We start from the raw sequence: 20,268 nt of genomic DNA on the forward strand, positions 1-20,268 counted from the left end.
ATGTTAAAAAAATACTTCTTGGAGATTTTCTCAGTTTCAGAAGAATTAATTCCACCATTACACAAGTATTTTACCTGCCTGATAGAAAATTGGATCAGCAATTGATCAACGAGGGACAACAGGAATCAAAATTGGACATTACTACATTATTGGAAAGTTCAATGAAAGAATTAGTTAAACCTGCGACATTACTGGTAACAGTTGTATTGATGCCAGACAAGAACTGGATTATGAAAATGTTCTTTAAAAATAGAACTAAAGAGTTTCTGGGTCAGAAAGTACAAATTTTCTCTGATGTTGCCTCCAGTATCTTAAATCATACCCCCATACAACCATATGTCACCCCAGTATCTTAAATCATATCCCATACCCCCATGTGCCCCAGTACCTTAAATTATCCCCCATAAAATTATGTGTCCCCCGTACCTTAAATCATCCCCCTACATACCACCCAGTACCTTTTTTAATGATCCCCCCGTACCTTTAATCATATCCCTTCAGTACCTTTTTAAATTCCTCCCTCCTTAAATGGCTCATTTATCCCAGCCAGCAGGCGCACAGGCCAGAAGCGCAGAGATCAGGAGCAAACCCTCCACGCTCCTGCCTGGGCCCGCGCCAATCTCCGAATGGCTGCAGTCAGTTCTCACAAGTCCCGTGACAGCTGATTGCAGCCATTCGGAGATTGGTGCGGGCCCAGGCAGGAGCGTGGAGGGCTTGCTCCTGATCCCTGCATTTCAGGCCTGTGCGCTGCTGGCCGGGAAATATACTGGACCACAAGGTACGATGGCAGCAAGCAGGCAGACGGGTGGGTTTTAAATATTAAGCAGTGGAGGATTTTTTTTTTTTAATGCAGCGGCGGGGAGTGTTTAAAAAATGTAGCGGTGGCAAGGGGGGGTTAAAAGATACGGCAGTGGCAGGGGGGGTTAAAAAATATGCGGCGGTAGCAGAGGGGGGTTAAAAATATACAGCAACGGCAGGGGGGGTTAAAAATAAGCCGTAGCAGCGGGGGGGTTTAAAATGTTGCGGCGGCAGCAGCCTTAATTTGTATCTTTGCTTCATAAGACGCACTTACATTTCAACCCCCTTTTTAGGGGTGGAAAAAGTGCATCTTATGGAGCGAAAAATACAGTAAGTTGTCATCATCTTCATTTCTTTTTCTTCTGCCATGTTTTTATTGACATGTTTTTATTGACATGTCAATAAAAAAACTACAGAAAGTAGTCTTAGAACTAACAAAGAAAAAAAATGAAGAACATAAGAATAGCCTTACTGGGTCAAACCATTGCTTATTCTTTCCTCATATGAGAAGAGTTCCATCCCCTTTATCATCTTAGTTGCTCTTTTTTGAACTTTTTCTAGTGCCGCTATGCCTTTCTTGAGATAAGGAGACCAGAATTGAATGCAATACTCCAAGTGAGGTTGCCAAACAAAAACTGCAGACAATGTACACGATGCAGGCAAGAATTTATTGTACGAAAGTTAAAATGCAGTAATAAAAAACCTTTTTACCAACCAAGAGACCCAACACGGTCCGTGTTTCGGACAACACGCCTTCGTCAGGGGTCCTAATGAATAAAAATACAATACTGAAATGTTCAATATTAAGAGAACTGAATAACTAATAAAGAATAAAATAAAATAAAATAAAATGAGAGTGGTGTTGCCATGCCATGCCTGAAGGAGTGTGATAATAGAATCTATTCTATTATCACATTTTATTTTATTTTATTCTTTATTAGTTATTCAGTTCTCTTAATATTGAACATTTCAGTATTGTATTTTTATTCATTAGGACCCCTGACGAAGGCGTGTTGTCCGAAACACGGACCGTGTTGGGTCTCTTGGTTGGTAAAAAGATTTTTTATTACTGCATTTTAACTTTGGTACAATAAATTCTTGCCTGCATCGTGTACATTGTCTGCAGTTTTTGTTTGGTTTTCCTGTTCCATGGTGGTTTTTCTGCAGATTCAGTTGTATTTCTTTTTTTGTTGCTCCCAAGTGAGGTTGCACCATGGAACAATACAGAGGCACTATAACATTCTTAGTTTTGTTAACCATCCCTTTTGTAATAATTCCTAGCATCTAGTTTGCTTTTTTAGCCACCGCTGCACATTGAGCAGAAGGTTTAATCATACTATCTACAATGACACCTAGATCCTTTTCTTTTTTAAAGATCTTTATTCATTTTAAAATCAACAAAAAGTGCAACATATTATCTAACAATTTACAAATAAAGCAGCACTTAATTCCATCAATTGATATAATAAGTACATATCCCATCCCCTACCCTTTCATATAGTATAAAGACAATCAAGAGTAATACAAATGACCAAGGTAAGCAAATTACAATTGAAAAATAAATTAAGTACATATTCTCCCCCCCCCCTTCCTGGATGTGTATAATCAACAGGCAAAACTAGTAATCAATCTTTACAAAATTTTGTCAATGGATCCCAAACCTCCTTAAATTTCTTATAATGTCCCAATTGTATTGTATAAACAATCCTAACTGAGTGGTATAAATATTTAATGTATCACAAAAGTCAAATCTCCACTCCTATGAAGAAGTCTATACTCAAACACTCGCACTCCACTTTTATAGTTTATCTATACTTGGAGCTTAATATTCGTTCAGGAATTGTACCCATACATTCAAATTTATAAGTTTGGCACAAGGATTGCCACCAAAAACTATAGTTTAACCTGTCCCAATTTTTCCAAATAAGCTGCATGGCAATTCCCGTCATGATGAGAAGTAGTCTATTGTTATGTGAAGTTATGGGACTCTTGGCCATCAATAACATACCAAACAGCACTGTATCATATGTCAACGCCAGTGGAACTTCCAGTATTATATTGATTTGACCCCAAATGGATCGCTAAAATTTAAGTATCAAGTGACAAAAGAAGAGCAGATGATCCAGTGTCCCTATATCGAGATTACAGTACCAGCATCTATTAGATTTTGAACTATCTAATTTTTGTAATCTAACAGGGGTCCAAAAACTTCTATGCAACAAAAAAACCCCAAGTTTGTCTCATAGATGCTGATGCTGTACATCTCATCCTCCAAGACCAAATCCGTGACCACTGAGTTGCAGAAATCTTCTGCTTAATCTCAATGCTCCAAATATCTTTTAAACCAGTTTTAGGTTTCTTATTCAAATATTCTGATATTAATTTGTACCGCTTGGAGGCCTGATGCCCTAGAAAATCTATCTGGAAGCAAAGGCCCAGCAAGCTATACTGATTTTTAAAATTTCGCCAATCAGGGACCCCCTTCTGAATGGCCTGCTTCAACTGCAACCACTTATATACTTGAGACTTTGCAATGCCAAATGATTGTTGCAGTTGTGAAAAATCAAGCATTCTCCCATTTGATAAAACATCATCTAAAGTACGTATACCTGCCTGCATCCAATGCTTCCAGATGATCTTAAACTCACCAATTTGAATCTTGTCAGTCCTTATGGAGTTCAACCATAAGGACTGACACGTGGATTGATGAATCGGAATAGGTGTTAGGTTATTAATAAATTTTAATGTTTGTCATGTGGAAACTAAAATTCTATTGTCCTTATAAAGCCTAGGTAACTTGATACTTAAAACATGACACAAACGCAATGGAGACAGGAATTGTCATTCCAAGTAAAGCCAGTCCGGAAGATGCTCCAAGACTTCAGGAAGGATCCAATACATACCCTGACGCAGCATATAAGCCTGATGGTACCTATGGAAAGTTTATCCCACCCACTGCAATTGGTTTTTGCAAAGATACTAAAGCAATTCTAGCAGTTTTACCCTGCCAAAGAAAGCCAAAGAAATTTCGTGAGAATACCATTTATTTTTTTTATAAAAGGACCCTTGAAAATAAACAGGCAACATACTCATTTGATAGCAAACTACAGGCAAAATCATCATTTTTATAGATTGAACTCTCCCCCACCAAGAAAGATGTAATGGTTCCAATGCTCATACATTTCTTTGACTTTCATCAATAAAGATTTTTCATTTACTATCATTGTATCTTCCAACGTTTTTTGTATCATGATACCTAAATATTTTATACCCTCTTCCTTCCAAAGGAAAGGGAATGGGTCAAATAATCCTTTTATGCAATGCACATTTAACGGAAGAACCTCCGATTTGCTCCAATTTATTTTATATCCAGAAAATTTTGTTAGGAGCTAACCCCCATCCAGTAACTGTGATTTGGGTTATTCTTCCCAATGTGCATCACTTTGCATTTGTCCACATTAAATTTCACCTGCCACTTGGACACCCAGTCTTCCAATTTCCTAAGGTCTGCCTGTAAATTTTCACAATCTGCATGCGTTTTAACAACTTTGAACAGTTTAGAGTCATCTGCTAATTTAACCACCTCACTCGTCGTCCCAATTTCTAAATCATTTATAAATAAGTTAAATAGCACCGGTCCCAGTACAGACCCCTGCGGCACTCCACTGTTTACGCTCCTCCATTGAGAAAAATGACCATTTAAACCTACCCTCTGTTTTCTATCCAATAACCAATTCCTAATCCACAACTGAACTTTGCCACCTATCCCATGACACTTTAATTTTCTCAGAAGCCTCTTATGAGGAACTTTGTCAAAAGCTTTCTGAAAATCTTGATACAGTACATCAACCGACTCACCTTTATCCACATGTTTATTCACACCTTCAAAGTCGTCGAGCAAATTTGTGAGGCAAGATCTCCCAAATCTTAAATCTAAACATTTTTAGCCATTCTTCCAATTTGGGGGATGATTTTGAATAGCCTAAATTAAGGCTGATATACAAGGTATGCCAAGATTGTGCACACTGTACAACAGTTTCAGCACATATCATTTGTGTACTAAAATTACTTCCAGTGCAGGAAAGGTTTTTGTTTGCAAAAAGCATGCACCAACAAAACATGCTTTGGTTTTAGTGTATCTTCATTGCTAAAACATGAAAATGACTTGCACATAGAATTTAAATCAGGAAAGTACATTAAGAGGCCCTTTTAAGACTATTACTACTACTACTACAGGAGGGGCTTTATACAACCTGAGCTAATCAGAGCCTCAGGCCCCTCCCCGGATGCACCAGGAAGGGGCCTAAGGCTCTGATTGGTCCAGATGCCTAAGGCCCCTCCTATGCAGCGTCCGGGCCAATCAGAGCCATAGGCCCCTTCCCTATGGGAGGGGCCTTTTACAACCTGGGCCAATCAGAGCCTCAGGCCCCTCCCCAGTGCATCCCAAGATGGCCCATTTTAGATCAGAGACAGGGGTCACTTGCCAGCAGGGGAGAGTGGGCATCTCTCCCGCTGCAGGGGGGGGGGTCAGGTCACAGCAGGGATCTTAGGGCAGCGGAAGAATATGGGTATCTCTCCTGTTGCAGGGGGGGGTCGTGGCCCGGATTTTAGGACAGCAGGAGAGTTTGGGCATCTCTCCCACTGCTGGGGGGGGAAGTTGTTGGTTGACAGCGGGAAAGACTGAACATCTCTCCAGCTCTTGTTGTGTTTGTGGGTTTTGTTGTTGGGGGGGGGGGTATCTTGATGCATTTTTTCTGTGCATGTGCCCATTGCACCTGAAAGTTGCAAAACAAAATCTGGAAGGAGACCTAAATCTAATCAAATTCCACTACTGGCCCAGACATGATGTATACAGCAGGCTGCTTTAGCCAACAATATACATCTAGAGAACTTTCCCACTGGTTCTGTGGAAGCTCCTATAGATAAGAGATAATAGAAATCCTCAGGTTAATGCCTATAAGAGAGGTCAACTAAGAATATATGAAATGTGCATTTAAACAGGTGAAACATATTCTAATCTTGTAGACACCTTTATAGAATTTCCCTAACAAGAGGGCTATAAAGTTTGGAGAAACAAGTATACTATAGAGAGACCTTGGTTAAATTAAATTCAGATTTTTTAAAATATCTTTAAGTAATACAAGGAAAAATTCAATCTCACTACTATACAGTTCTTCTGTTGGTCCAGAGTGGAAGCCTAACTTTTGAAATATATGTACAAACCAGTCTTCCTAAGGAAAAGGCTACCTACTTCAATAGATGTAATAATTATTTAATAAGACATGAGAATGTGGCTGGCATACTTTAATATTTAGTAGAATAAGATCTCTGTACTTTTTGAACATAAGAATTGCCGCTGCTGGGTCAGACCAGTGGTCCATCATGCCCAGCAGTCTGCTCACGCAGCGGCCCTCTGGTCAAAAACCAGCACCCTAACTAAAACTAGCCCTACCTGCGTACGTTCTGTTTCAACAGGAACTTGTCTAACTTTTTCTTGAATCCCTGGAGGGTATTTTCCCCTATGAAAGACTCCGGAAGAGCGTTCCAGTTTTCTACCACTCTCTGGGTGAAGAAGAACTTCCTTACATTTGTACGGAATCTTTCAATTTTAGAGAGTGCCCTCTTGTTCTCCCTTCCTTGGAGAGGGTGAACAACCTGTCTTTATCTACTAAGTCTATTCCCTTCAGTACCTTGAATGTTTCAATCATGTCCCCTCTCAATCTCCTCTGTTCGAGGGAGAAGAGGCCTAGTTTAATCTTTTGCTGTATGGCAACTCCTCCAGCCCCTTAACCATCTTAGTCGCTCTTCTCTGGACCCTTTCGAGTAGTACCGTATCCTTCTTCATGTACGGCAACCAGTGCTGGATACAGTACTCCAGGTGAGGGCGCATCATGGCCTGGTACAGCAGCATGATAACCTTCTCCGATCTGTTTGTGATCCCCTTATCATTCCTAGCATTCTGTTTGCCCTGTTACGCGACCGCCACACATTGCGTGGACGGCTTCATCGACTTGTCGATCAGAACTCCCAAGTTTCTTTCCTGGGAGGTCTCTCCAAGTACCACCCTGGACATCCTATATTCGTGCATGAGATGTTTGTTATCTACATGCATCGCTTTACACTTATCCACGTTGAACCTCATCTGCCATGTTGATGCTCATTCCTCGAGCCTGATTATGTCACGTTGCAGATCTTCACAATCACCCTGTGTCTTCACTACTCTGAATAACTTTGTATCGTCCGCAAATTTAATCACCTCACTCGTCATACCAATGTCCAGGTCGTTTATAATGATGTTGAAGAACACGGGTTCAAGCACCGAGCCCTGCGGCACCCCACTGGTGACTCTCTCCCAGTCCGAGTATTGTCCATTTACCCCCCACTCTCTGTTTCCTATGCTCCAGCCAGTTTTTAATCCATGTGAGTGAGTATTTCACCCTCGATTCCATGGTTTGCAATTTTCCAAAGTAGTCGTTCATGTGGAACCTTGTCAAATACCTTCTGAAAATCCAGATATACAATGTCGACCGGGTCACCCTTGTCTATCTGTCTGTTTACTCCCTCAAAGAAGTGCAGCAAATTCGTCAAACACGATAGAGTGGGCAGACTTGATGGGCTATAGCCCTTATCTGCATTCATCTTTCTATGTTTCTATGATCTGCCTTTGCTAAAACCATGCTGACTGGTCCTCATCAGCCCGTGTCCGTCAAGGTGATCAATGATGCTGTCCTTTATCAGCGACTCTACTATCTTTCCCGGTACCGAGGTCAGACTCACTGGTCTGTAGTTTCCCGGATCTCCCCTCGAACCTTTCTTGAATATCGGCATAACACCCGCCACCTTCCAGTCTTCCGGAGTCTTTCCCGATTTAATCGACAGATTGGCTATTAGTTGAAGCAGTTCAGCTATGGTCCCTTTCAATTCCTTGATGACCCTCGGATGGATGCCATCCGGTCCCGGGGATTTATCACTCTTAAACCTATTAATCTGCCTACACATCGTTTCTAACATATAGCCTGATGGGTTCCGGTATGCTGTGTAATTGTTAAATGCTAATTTGTGCAAAGAATAAGCATGAATACTGAGTTTGATTTATTACTTTTACCCAACATGTCAATAAAAACTGATAGAAAAAAATAAAACCACAGATAACTTAATATCCTTACCTGATGATGTTATATATTTTGACATACACTGATGTCTCCAGAAACTAATGGCAGATCTCTCTCTGTTCTGCAGTCGATTTAACCTCTCTGCTAACCCTCCCCTGTAGAGGACAAAAATTCAGAATGAAGCCAAGAAAGGTTAGTTTTGCCAAATAATGATCATTTGACACAGAGGATATTATAAAGAGGTGTCAATTTAAAGTGCCAGTTAAGGTGCTTATATAAACTCTATTTAATAAAGACATGTAGGCACCTATTGTATTTGTTTTCATAAAAGACTCATGTAAATGGCAGGCATGGATATTTACATCATCTTAGAGCAGTATTTCCCAAGTCAGTCCTAGAGTCCCCCTTTTGCCTGTCAGATTTTCAGGATATCTACAATGAATATGAGATTGATTTATATACACCGTCTCAATTGTATGCAAATCTCTTTCATGCATGGTGGATATCTTGAAAACCTGTTTAGCAAGGGGTACTCTAGGACCAACTTGGGAAACACTTTCCTAGAGCTATTAAAATGCTGGCACCGACAGTAATGTGCAGCTAAAATGAAGAAGTGTTGCTAAAACTTTATCCCTGATGCCACGGGCGGGTAAATTTGTCCCACGAAACATAGGCCTTGTCGGAAGACATAAAATATAAAGCAACCACTTCGGTTTCAAAAAGAGCAAAGATATAACCTAAGTACTTTGAACTTGCAAGAATCTATGAAATATTAAGTCAATTTATGAAGTACCAAACTAATTGAGAGTTCTTCTAGAACACAAGCACTTTAAGCACTTTCTAACTCTTGAGAAGTATTAAAGCATGAAAATTGCTTACAGCATTAAAGCAGTATTAATGAATTGAGCTGAAAAGCATTAAATGAAAATTGTTTACAGCACTGAGTCACTTTGTTGAAGTATTTAAAGCACCAACGCACTTAAAAAAATTTAAGTATTATCTGCTGCCGGCCCTGAGTTGAGCTGAATTGTAGTTCTTTTTAAGTCTTTTAGAGAACCCTTAGCCAGTTTTAATATAAATTCAATGAAGTATTAAAATTTGATGAAGTGTTTAAGATTTAGATTAGATAAGAAGATACCAATAAGGAATTAACTTATGAATTATTAATAAAGTAATTAATTAAGTATTGTAATTAATTGATAGTTTAAATCAGGGGTGTCCAACCTGTGGTCCAAGGGCCGCATGCAGCCCCATGAAGTATTTTGTGTGGCCCCGGTCAAGGGCGATGCAGTGTTTTCCTCTGCTGCCCCCGGGTATTTACTGTCTTGCCGGCTCCCTCCTCTGTCTTGCTGCAGGGTTTGCGCGTTTGTGCGGCCTCAGAAACATTTTTTTCTGCCCATGCGGCCCAGGGAAGCCAAAAGGTTGGACACCCCTGGTTTAAATAATGGTAGGAAGGACGGGTTCAAGCCTGTGATGTCATCAGGAGTAGAGAGAGAAAAAAACCTCTTCCTTCTCTTGGAAGAAATTCCAGAATGAGATAAATTACTCCATTTTCTGAGGCTTGTCATGTCAGTAATATTTAGCTTGTTCCTTCAATGGTTTTGTTGTTTTATCTTCATATATCATAGTGGCCCTTTTTCCAAGCAGCTTTAGAAAGTTGCCTGCAGTAGCTCCAATGCAGGTCTTTCTGGAACACTGAGGCCACTTGTAGAGCTGACGATAAAAGGAAGCTTTTTCTATTTTTCTGATCATGATCATTAGCACGTGAGCCCTTACTGCCAACTATTTTGTAAGTGGCAAGGGCTCTCCGGCTAATCCGTTAGCATGCAGCAATACATCCTCACTCTGCCTTCCAAACACACCCTCAGCTCTCAAAAATAAAATTTATTTTTAAGCACATGGGTAGCATATGCCAATTCCAAAACTACCACGGGACGCCTACATGTGTTAAGTGTTTACTACAGGTTAGTAAAAGGGTCCTATAGTGTTTTATACTCTATGCATGTATTTGTGTGCTTCACTCAGACTCTGCCCAAACTTTATCTCTCTGCACTCACACCGGCAAAGTATATACCATCATTTCAAAGTAATATCATTTATATTCTGCTACTCCCTTAGACAGATCAAAGTGGTTTACACAAGAATAACTGTTTCCAAAAGAACCAAAGAGATTACATTACAAATTTATTGAACAGAGATGTCTTTAAATGTTTCCAAAAGGAGAAATAAGAGCTCAGAGTTCTTGGATAAGGAGCACCAAATTTGAATAGACCTAAAGCGGACAGAATTTTCTGACTTTTTTTTGTAGTGGACTTCCAATACTGAGGGAATAAAGCAGACATGATTTGTTTGCTCTCAATGATCTCAGGTTATTTGGAAAGAAAATAAACCTATTAAATATTCTGGACTAGTGCTAGCAAAGATCATATAAATCATATATGATAACTTAAAATCAATGCAAGCCTGTATAGGTAACCTGCAAAAACCGTCTCCAGTCTCCAAGGAGTGCAAAACGCTGCAATCCGACTCCTGAAAAACCTGGGCTTCCGCAACCATGTCACCCCTGCACTAAGATTCATGCATTGGCTGCCTATCCGAAAATGATGCACCTTTAAAGCCCTGGTTCTAGCTTTCAAGACATTCCACAAGATGACACCAAGCTACATAGCATCAAAACTACAAATTTATGTCTCCAACCGATCACTGAGATCCGAAGCAGAAAAACGGCTAGCCATTCCACCTGGACGCTCACTCACATCTGAAACAGCCTGGAAACCTCTTATTCCCATTTCATACCCAGATTATGGCACATCATCCCCCATCTGTCAGATCTTTAAACAGTCTATGGAACTTCAGGAATGCCTTGAAAACCTTCCTCTTTACAAACCCAGCTCCTTAGCTTACATCTGCATCCCTGACTAACCCTTACGGCGGTTCACCGGATCAAAAACCCACCATACTTTAATGACGCACAAACCTACAAAACTATTTTACCTTATGTTAGGTTATGTCCATATGGAAAATGATATAATTTAAACCACCATAGGCTATGCCTCTTCGGAAAATGCTGCAATTCTAAAACACCCTATGTCCACTAAAGCACAGTTACATAAGTTACATAAGAACCGCTATCTCCGGATCAGACCTTCGGTCCATAAAGTCTGGCAATCCGCACATGCAGAGGCCCAGCCAGGTGTACACCTGGCGTAATTTTAGTCACCCATATCCCTCTATGCCTCTCGTTAAGAAGATGTGCATCTAGTTTGCTTTTAAATCCTAGGACGGTGGATTCCGCAATAAACTCCTCTGGGAGAGCATTCCAGGAGTCCACCACTCGCTGCGTGAAGCAGAACTTCCTGATATTTGTCCTGGACTTGTCCCTCCCCAGCTTCAGTCCATGTCCTCTTGTCCGTGTCACATTGGACATTGTAAATAACTTATTTTCCTGATCTATTTTGTCGATTCCTTTCAGTATTTTGAAAGTCTCGATCATATCCCCTCGCAGTCTCCTCTTTCCAAGGGAGAACAATCCCAGTCTCCTAAGTCGTTCCTCGTATTCCAACTTCTCCATATCTTTTACCAGCTTCGTTGCTCGTCTCTGCACCCTCTCCAACAGTTTTAATCGTTCTTTAGGTTGGGAGACCAATGTTGGACACAGTATTCCAAGTGTGGTCTGACCATTGCTCTATAAAGCGGCATTATAACCCTCCCCGATCTACTCGTGATTCCCTTCTTTATCATGCCTAATATTCTATTTGCTTTCTTTGCCGCTGCCGCACATTGTACTCACAGTTTCAGGTACCTGTCTATTAGTACACCCAGGTCCTTTTCTTGTTCGCTCTTACCCAGAGTTGCACCTGACATGTTATACTCGTGTTCCTTGTTCTTTCTGCCTAAATGCATTACTTTGCACTTTTCCACATTAAACTTCATCTGCCATTTCTCTGCCTATTTCTTTAACTGACACAAGTCACTCTGGAGTTCCTCGCTATCCTTCTGCGATCTGATTGCCCGGCATAGCTTTGTGTTGTCTGCAAACTTGATGATCTCACGGGATGTTCCTTCTTCTAGGTCATTGATGAAAACATTAAATAAGATGGGCCCAAGTACCGAGCCCTGGGGCATACCGCTAATCACTTTCTCCCAGTCTGAAAACTTCCCATTTATGCCCACTCTCTGCTTTCTGTTCTCCAGCCATTTGTCTACCCATCTTAGTATATCTCCCTCTATTCCATGGCTTTGTAGTTTCCTGAGAAGTCTTTTATGTGAAACCTTGTCGAACGCTTTCTGGAAGTCCAAGTATATTATGTCCACCGGTTCTCCACTACCAATTTGTTTGTTCACTGTCTCAAAAAATTGACGTAAATTCGTCAAACATGATTTCCCTTTCCTGAAGCCATGTTGACTGGCTCTCATCGGGTCGTGTGTATCTATGCCGGACTATGCTATCTTTAATCAGTGTTTCAACCATCTTTTCAGGGACAGACATAAGACTCACAGGTCTGTAGTTGCCTGGTTTTCCTCTTGATCCTTTTTTGAAAATTGGCGTGACATTCACTATCTTCCAGTCGTCCGGTATCTGTCCGGTTCTAATTGATAGGTTGGCAAGTTTTGGCAATAGTTCTCCGATTTCAACTTTCAGTTCTTTTAAGACTCTCAGGTGAATTCCATCCATTCCAGGGGATTTGTCACTTTTAAGTTTGTCGATCTGGTAGTATATCTGGTCCAAGTCTACTTCTACTGTGGTGAGGCTGTCCTCTTTTACTCCTTTGAACATTTTCACTGCTTCTGGTATTGTTACGGTGTCCTCCTTCATTCTCCTAAATTGCCAACTCTCCCACCGTCCCTTTTTGGTTAGCTTGGAGGTCACCCACATGTAGAGAATATGCTGCCTGCTTGTCCTGGGATAAAGCACAGTTACTTACCATAACAGGGACAGCAGGCAGATATTCTCTACATGTGGGTGACATCATCTACGGAGCCCAGAGCGGACAGTCTTGACAAACTTGCTTGAAGATCTTCAAGCTTGCAAGTGTACCGCGCATGCGCGTGTGACTTCCTGCCCGAGTCAAGGCGTGCGTCTCCTCAGCGTGGCCTCAGTTCAGACAGCTAGCAAAGAAGCCAACCAGGGGAGGTGGGTGGGTTGCGAGAATTTCTGCCTGCTGTCCCTGGATAACACCTGTTATGGTAAGTAACTGTGCTTTATACCAGGACAAGCAGGCAGCATATTCTCTACATGTGGGTGACCTCCAAGCTAACCAAAAAGGGACGGTGGGAGAGTTGGTAATTTAGGAGAACAGATTACGCAAAACTGACTGGCCAAACTGGCCGTCCCGTCTGGAAAAAGTTTCCAGACAATAGTGAGAAGTGAAGGTATGAACCAAGGACCCAAGTGGCAGCCTTGCAGATTTCCTCAACAGGAGTTGATCTGAGGAAAGCAACAGACGTCACTATCGCTCTGATTTTATGCCCCATGACCCGACCCTGCAGAGGGAGACCAGCCTGAGCCAAGCTGGGTCAGATCTCTGACATACATATGAACCCTATTTCATGCTACTCACAAGCTGAAGATGAAGACACTTATGACTAATAAAGCAAAAAAACAGAGCAGACCAGTGTAATAAAATTTTTAATCTACTTTAATAATGTCGATTAATAATTTTATTACACTGATCTGCTCTGATTTTTGCTGTACTGGATCTTAAGGATCGATTGCCTGTTTGTTTTTTTGGGACATGTTAAGACTAGCCAGTTAAATAATAGTTAATGGACCTCTTCTCTAGAGGCATATCCAAAGTTTTTGTAAACTCACCTAAGTTTTTGTAAACATGCAAAAACAGCAGTTACTAACATTATATTACCATAACAGCAAAGAACCTGTCATCTGTTCATTAGCTCCCAGTGACTCCACCTTGAACTCTGAGACCTCACTTAACAAGGTGCTTTGGAGACTGAGCAGATTTATTTTTACCCATACTTAAACCCTACCTTCTCACCTCTGGTGCTCATATAGCCATGCCGCTCATGTGCAAGCTTCCCCCCTGGTAAGTCTACTAAGCTACCTCTCATCTTCATTCTATGACACTAGCTTCCAGGAAGTTCTGACCCTGCCACCACTGTTTCACAAGCCTCAGAAGTCTGAAAAGCTTCACCAATCTAGGCCTAGGCAACTCTCCCATAACCAAGATAAATGAGGATACTGGCATTATTATATGTAGAGATGTTTTAAGAGAATTTATCTATTTTATGGAAGACATTATTGTATGCTACTTGTATGTATGTCTTAAAATTGTGATTGCATTTTGTAAGCCGCCTAGGTATAGGCAAGTAAGACATTTCTTATATAAATAAATCTTATTGTCTGCTAAGGAGGCACCAGATGCCCACGCCTTTCCCCCTCCTCCTTACTCTACCTCCTCCTCCTAATACTGACTTTTCCCAAGCTCTCTCTTCACCCCAAACTACTGAACCCCTCACCACATCATTCACTTTCTGAATTCACAAATTCACCCTCTCTTTTGTCCTCCATCCTCTTCTCAGCCCTAAATCTTCAACACTTTCATTCAACCATCTCAACTCTTCCTGAGTTCATCTTGACCGTGGCGTGGTCCTCCATGCCTGTCCCATACTCTGTATTCTCTTGCTCCTTCTTCTGCTCTCTGCTAGTGACATCAATCCCAATCCTGGTCCTTCTAATCAACTCTCACCCTATTCATGTGGATCACACCACAATGTCACCAATCTTACTTTTATTTCTCTCTTCCATCACTTCCCCCCCCCAGTCTATGGCTGACCACTTCAATGACAAGGTTCACAAGATCAAACTTGAACTCTCAACTTCCTCCTCTCCCTTCTCCAGCCGACTCTGGGCTAGATGCGCTAAAGTCCCCACTCATCTAATGATTGTCACTAAACCAGTTTCACCACATGGTTTTCCATGCGGTCCTACATTCTCAGATTCTGGCATCCAAATGATGTCATTAATATTAAAACCAGGTATCCAATCAATGCCCTAAACTTGCATGCCAGAACCAGATTGGTATTACCAACCCGGAACACCTCTGTTACCAACAGGTCTGCTTGGTTTTGTTTTTTTTTCTATGGGCCCCGATGTTGGAAGGAAGAATGCCCAAACTGATCCCTCCCCTTACCCAAAAATAGACAGAAGGGATGCCCACTCCCTCCTGCCCCTGCAAACCAACCCACCCCGCCATGCTCCTCACAACTGACCCCTTCTCCACTCTCCTTCCTAAAAATTAAAAAAAAAAAATCAGCAGGAGGAATGCCCACTCCCTCCTGTCACCAGGGGCTCCTCCCTCTATATCCCTGGATGGGGCCTTAGGCATCTGATGCAATCAGAGCCTTAGGCCTCTCCTTGTGCATCCCAGGATGCAATCAGAGCTTTAGGCCTCTCCCCGTGCATCCCAGGATGCACTGGAAAGGGGAAGGCCCGACATTTTAATAATAATAATAATAATATTTTATTTTGTATACCGCCATACCCAGGGAGTTCAAGGCGGTTCACAACAGATAGATGAATTACAGTGCGATTAGAAAAAAGAAGAACATAACAAAGCAATCGTAGGGTCAAACTCGTTTACATTAACAATTTAGGTGAGGGAAGGGCCAAATACGGGGTACATTCAGAGTGTGCTGTAGTAGGATACAATTAAGTTTAAGAGAGGGGGGGAACCAAGCATATTAGCTGGAAAAAAGGGGGGGGGAGCAACAAACTTAGAAGGGGGGCGGGCGGAAAAGTAAGGAAGAGGAGAGGGGGGGTGAGATGGGGGAAGGGGGGCGTTAAGGGATAGGTCTGTTGCAAAGAAGGGTTTTAATCTGTTTTCTAAGGTGGAGAAGGGGAAACGTTATGGCGGAAGAGGGGAGCGTTAGGGATTTGGTCCGATAAAAAGTAGAGTTTTGAGCTTTTTTCTGAAGGGGGGGTATGAAGAGCAGTCAAGTATGATTTGGGCGAGCCATGAATTTAGTTTGGCCGCTTGTAAAGAGAAGGTTCGTTCGAGGAATCTTTTAAGATGACACGATTTCAGTGAGGGAAAAGCGAACAAAGTTGATCTGCGGGAGCTCTTCTTATTATAGTTCAGGTTGAAGTGGGGGTAAAGATAGGCTGGTGACATACCAGATACGGTTTTGTAGCAGATGCAAGAAAACTTAAATAGAACTCTGGATTCGAATGGCAGCCAGTGCAACTTGTTGTAGAAAGGGGATATGTGTTCCCATTTCTTCAGGCCAAAGATAAGGCGGATGGCGGTATTTTGGACCAGTCTCAGCTTCCTGGTGATTTTCTTGAAGGCGCCTAGATAAATGATGTTACAGTAGTCTAGGACACTAAGAATGGAAGATTGGACCAGCAGACGAAAGGAGGTGTCATCAAAGTATTTTTTAATGGTGCGGAGTTTCCAGAGCACCGAGATGCTTTTCTTAAACACTAGGTCAGTGTGTTTCTCTAGAGTGAGATGCTTGTCTAAAGTGACTCCTAGTATTTTTAATGATTGCTCAATACAGTAGTCAAGTCCATTGATGGGTATCGTAGTTTCCTTAATTTTGTCGTTTGGGGATACTAAGAAGAGTTTAGTTTTTTCTGGGTTTAGCTTTAGTCTAAACGCTGACATCCAAAGTTCGATCTGATTTAGGGTGAAGGATAGCGAGTTTAGAAACTCTGAGGTAAAGTAAGAGAGCGGAATGATTATTGTGATGTCGTCAGCGTAGATGAAAAATTTGAGCTTTAAGCTTTGTAGGAGATTTCCTAGGGAGACAAGGTAGATGTTAAATAGGGTGGGGGACAGGGGGGAGCCTTGTGGGACTCCACAAGGGTTGTCTCAGCTGTACGAGGTAGTATCGTCCTTGAACACCTTGTAGGTTCTTGTTGTCAGGAATCCATGGAACCAATTGAGAATATGACCTGAGATTCCAATAGAAGTCAGACAGTCTAGTAGAGTGTCGTGGTCAACCAAGTCAAATGCGCTACTTAGATCGAGTTGCAATATTAGAGCACAAGAGCCTTGGCTGAATAGTTGATGAAGGTAGTCAAGCAGGGAAGCTAAAATTGTTTCGGTACTGTGACCTGACCGGAAGCCGGATTGATTGTCGTGCAAGATATTGTGTTTTTCTAAGTATGTGGTGAATTCGGTGTTTACTATCCCTTCTGCTATTTTGGTAACCAGGGGGATATTGGCGATAGGTCTAAAGTTGGAAGCCATGTTAGAAGGCTCTTTAGTATTTTTCTTAATTGGTGTAATCATAATGTGCCCTTGTTCTACTGGGAACTTCCCCGAGGATAGTAGAGAGTTGATCCAAGTCAGCATTTTGGCCTTAAAATTGACTGGGGCCGATTTCATGACATTAGGGGGACAGGTGTCCAGTCTGCAGTAGGAGTTGGCATACTTATTGTAGTGTTTATTAAAAGTTTGCCAGTCTATGGGTGAGAATGTGTTCCAGAACAGGTCAGCTCTGGAATCGCCTGAGTCTAGTAGAATAGGGTAACACCAGTGGGGCTTGGTTGGGTCGGTAAGAGAGGATCTTAGTTTTTGTATTTTGGAGGTGAAGAAATCCGCCAAGCTGTTTGCTGTTAGAGTGGGCTCTTCAGGTGTGTTGATAAATGTTTCTATATTGTATGGATCATTTACCAGCTTAAAAAGCTTGTTGCTGTTGGTTGAGATGTCGCCAATTTTGAGGGCATAGAAGTTTTTGCGTTTTTCTTTGGTTCGATTTTTGTAGGTTTTTACTTTTAATCTCCAGGCGATTCTGTGCTCTTGCATTCCTGATTTTAGCCAAAGTCTTTCCGATTTTCTTAGGTCTCTCTTTAGCATTAGCAGTTCTGTGTCAAACCAGCCCTCTAGGTTTTTAACTCTCTTTCTGCGGGTTTTGATGGGGGCCATTTTATTTAGGATATTGATGCTATCAGTAATCCAGGAGTTCATGAATTGATCGGTTTGTTTGTTTTGTTCTGATATGATCTCATAGTGAGACCAGAATTCTACAGGATTTATCTTACCTCTGCTGGTATGGAATTTTTTATTTCTTGTGTTTGGGATATAATTTGTTGGACTCATAGTTTTTAGTTGGCAATCAAGTTCAAAATTGCAGAGGCTGTGATCCGACCATAGTGAGTCGGTCCAGTGTTCTTGTTTCCAGATTATTTTGGGGTTAGGTAGCTCTCGAGAGGAGAAAGAAACAAGATCTAACTGATGGCCTTTTTGATGGGTTTTAACTGGGGGGGGTTTGAGGTACCCTAGTGAAGAGATGAGTGACTAGAGTTCTGTGGTTTCAGGTTGGTCTATTTTTTCAAGGTGGATATTAATATCTCCACATAGTAGGTTGTAAGGGCTAGATAGAGAGTTAGTTAGTAAGAATTCGAAGAAGTCATCCTTGGCAAGGTTCCATTTTTTTGGTGGAACATAAAACAGAGTTGTTGTTAACGCAGCCGTTAGGGATTTGGATGATAGTGAGACTGAAAGAATTTCGAGGTTGGGAGTGGATTTTGAGTTTAGAATAGAGCAGTGTAGGTTGTCTTTAAAAATTATGGCTAGGCCTCCCCCCCTACCCCAGGTCCTAGCTAGCGATAAAATTTTGAAGCCTGGGGGAAGGCAGTCTTGGATAATAATATCGTTGTCGGATAATAGCCATGTTTCTGTAAATAGGGCGAAGTCAGGGTTGGTTTCTTTCAGCCAGTCCTTAATTAGTATGGACTTGTTCCTCATGGATCTTATATTTAAGTAGGAGCCATGTAGGTTTTGGTAGTTGGCCGGATCGATTGGACAAATGTGGGAGTAAGTTAGTTTTTTTAGTGATCGTTGTTTTTTTATGTGTTGTTTGGACGGTCTGCGTAGTGGTGGCAGAATTGGTATTGGGAAGGGGCCTGCTTCAGAGTAGTCATATAATGCGCGGTGAGAGATAGTGGGGGTTTTAGATTTTACCGGACGGAATGAGGGGTTAAGGACAGGGATAGGGGTTGGGGTAAGTGAGTTGATTAGGCAAATTCTGAACCAGATCAGGTAGAGTAGAAAAAGTGGTAAGCAGATGGGGCAGGCCATGAAACAGATCTATCTGTGGGGAGAATGGGGTAAAAAGGCTGAGGTTGTGATTGGGAGGAGAAAACACAGTCCAGCCAAAGGAGGGATTGGGATGAATGGAGAGCAGGCCAGCCGAGGGAGGATTGATGGCTGGAGGTAAAATAGAAGAGACAAACAGAACTGACAAAAGGAGTTTACTTATCGTCTAGAGGTTCTGTCTGTGAGGACCTTCCAATTTGGTAGGAGGACCTCTCTGCAGACCCTTCACAGTCTCTTCACCGTCGCTTCACAGAGGCGCGCACTTGGGACCAGGGTTGGTCACTGTCTCTCGCTCAGTGAAGACGGGAGGTTATTCTTTCCTAGAACCAGGTTGGAGTTTTGGGGACGGGGTCTGTAGTGCAGATGTCCGATCTGTTGGAGGTCTGTTCGCCCAGGCGCTTCGCAAAGGCGCGTTCTAAGGCGCATGCGCCTTAGTCGTGCGCCTTCGTCGGCACGCCGGATGGCGGCACGCCGTCGGTGCGACCTGTTTTAAGGTCGGTGATCCCTTGCAGGTTCGGGAAGGGGGCGGAGCAGTGCTCCCACGCTCCTCTCCCCTTGGAGACAGACGAGGGCTCCGGCGGCCAGCAGGCAACAGTGCTGGGGCCGAAGAAAAAAGGCTGGCCTTAGTCGGTGCGACCTGTTTTAAGGTCGGCGATCCCTTACAGTTTCGGGAAGGGGGCGGAGCAGTGCTCCCACGCTCCTCTCCCCTTGGAGACAGATGAGGGCTCCGGCGGCCAGCAGGTAACAGTGCTGGGGCCGAAGAAAAAAGGCTGGCCTTAGTCGGTGCGACCTGTTTTAAGGTCGGCGATCCCTTGCAGGTTCGGGAGGGGGGCGGAGCAGTGCTCCCACGCTCCTCTCCCCTTGGAGACAGACGAGGGCTCCGGCGGCCAGCAGGCAACAGTGCTGGGGCCGAAAAAAAAAGGCTGGCCTTAGTCAGTGCGACCTGTTTTAAGGTCGGCGATCCCTTGCAGGTTCGGGAGGGGGGCGGAGCAGTGCTCCCACGCTCCTCTCCCCTTGGAGACAGACGAGGGCTCCGGCGGCCAGCAGGCAACCGTGCTGGGGCCGAAGAAAAAAGGCTGGCTTTAGTCGGTGCGACCTGTTTTAAGGTCGGCGATCCCTTGCAGGTTCGGGAGGGGGGCGGAGCAGTGCTCCCACGCTCCTCTCCCCTTGGAGACAGACGAGGGCTCCGGCGGCCAGCAGGCAACAGTGCTGGGGCCGAAGAAAAAAGGCTGTCCTTAGTCGGTGCGACCTGTTTTAAGGTCGGCGATCCCTTGCAGGTTCGGGAGGGGGGC

The 20,268-nt window shown here is 42.8% G+C and overlaps 1 protein-coding gene across 5 annotated transcripts in view; it reads right to left on the reverse strand.

Moving 5' to 3' along the window:
* Positions 1-20,268, reverse strand: part of SPIDR (scaffold protein involved in DNA repair) — a 536,511-nt gene that overhangs the window by 344,827 nt on the left and 171,416 nt on the right. For all 5 annotated transcript variants that reach the window (XM_033933718.1, XM_033933714.1, XM_033933716.1 and 2 more), the window contains one exon: positions 7,965-8,065. In XM_033933718.1, the coding sequence (XP_033789609.1) occupies positions 7,965-8,065 (101 nt within the window). The remainder of the gene's footprint in view (positions 1-7,964; positions 8,066-20,268) is intronic.

The sequence above is a fragment of the Geotrypetes seraphini genome, chromosome 2 (genome assembly GCF_902459505.1).
Source record: "Geotrypetes seraphini chromosome 2, aGeoSer1.1, whole genome shotgun sequence".
NCBI classification, from domain to species: domain Eukaryota; kingdom Metazoa; phylum Chordata; class Amphibia; order Gymnophiona; family Dermophiidae; genus Geotrypetes; species Geotrypetes seraphini.